The 1300-nt window shown below is 40.2% G+C and overlaps 1 protein-coding gene across 1 annotated transcript in view; it reads left to right on the top strand.

Moving 5' to 3' along the window:
- Positions 1 to 1294, top strand: part of LOC104732054 — a 4914-nt gene extending 3620 nt beyond the window's left edge. Inside the window, exons 8-13 of the mRNA XM_019234211.1 lie at positions 17 to 230; positions 354 to 438; positions 536 to 587; positions 683 to 732; positions 828 to 875; positions 1018 to 1294. Coding sequence (XP_019089756.1) covers positions 17 to 230; positions 354 to 438; positions 536 to 587; positions 683 to 732; positions 828 to 875; positions 1018 to 1194 — 626 coding nt within the window. The 3' untranslated portion in view covers positions 1195 to 1294. The remainder of the gene's footprint in view (positions 1 to 16; positions 231 to 353; positions 439 to 535; positions 588 to 682; positions 733 to 827; positions 876 to 1017) is intronic.

Raw genomic sequence — 1300 nt, 5'->3', positions numbered from 1 at the left:
GAAATTTCTAAAGATGGTTTGACAGCTCTTGTTGGGCTGAGCCAAGGGACAAGCGGTGTTGGTAATAATCATCGTGGTGGTCAAACGGAGGGAGGGTGTGGCAGTGGAAGTACTGTTGGAATGTCAGAACCAAAGGAAACTTCAGTAGGGACTGAGTGGGAGAACGCAAGTTGTACCATATCACTTGATACAAGGACACCTTTGTGTCACTTTCCTCCCTTTCGTTTTGGGTAATGTTTCCAGTTCTGTTTACTTGTAACTAACTCTCTTGGTTTAATCAAATTTGCTGTGACTCCTTACTTTGTCCTGTTTGGTAATGATTCCTCTCGTATGCATATTTTAATTGTCTGCAGAGTTGAATTTGAAGATGTCCATAGACTCGCTAATGGTCATGTTGAGCATTCTCCTGAATTCTTCTATGCTGGTTCTCTGTGGAAGGTATCAAAAACTCCCAACTTGGTCGCCAAGCTTTCTCTTGAAGCTGGTGTGGCTTTCTAACTATGAGATTTGGGTTACGTTTTGATACCATATCCAGATTAGCATTCAGGCGTTCAATGATGAAGACCCTCAAGGACGTCGAACTATTGGTAACATAAGTCAACACAATGACAAGATCACATGTTTCCTCACATTAGTTGGTTTGGTGTGTCATAATACATAACTTGATAATCAATTTCTACAGGATTGTTTCTTCACCGTCGCAAAGCAGAGATACTGGATTCAGTAAGGAAGGTTAGTTTCCTACGGTATATTGTTATAATAGACCTATAAGAGCTACTTCAGCTGTCATTTCTCGTGAAATAACAATCTCTTCTACCTCATTTCAGGTTCATGTTTACATAGATCCTCGTGACAAAGTGACTGCACGTTACCAGGTATTTACAAATATATATATGCTCAAGTTTTTGTTGATATTCATGTACGATTCCATTGTCTTAGCGGAATGAAAAAATCTTTGGTCTTGTTTTGATGCATCTGAGTCATAATAAGCTATATTATTTTCAAATGTTCTTGTAGCTGATATGCCCGTCAAAAAGAGAAGTGATGTTGTTTGGGAGCTTTAAACAGAGAGGAACTCTTCTGCCTAAAGCTCCCAAAGGGTGGGGTTGGCGTACCGCACTGCTCTTCGATGAGCTCTCTGAACTTCTCCAGAACGGTGCTCTGAGAGTCGCTGCCGTGGTTCAGCTCGTTTAGAGGTCTCTTTAAACTCGACAATTGTATGTAAAAAACTAAAAACTCGAGAGAAAGTCCACATTCGGTAACCCTCTTAATAAATACTACACAGTATATTCTACTTCCT

The sequence above is a fragment of the Camelina sativa genome, chromosome 12 (assembly GCF_000633955.1).
Source record: "Camelina sativa cultivar DH55 chromosome 12, Cs, whole genome shotgun sequence".
Taxonomy (NCBI): Eukaryota; Viridiplantae; Streptophyta; class Magnoliopsida; order Brassicales; family Brassicaceae; genus Camelina; species Camelina sativa.
This window is presented reverse-complemented; position numbering and strand designations above follow the sequence as displayed.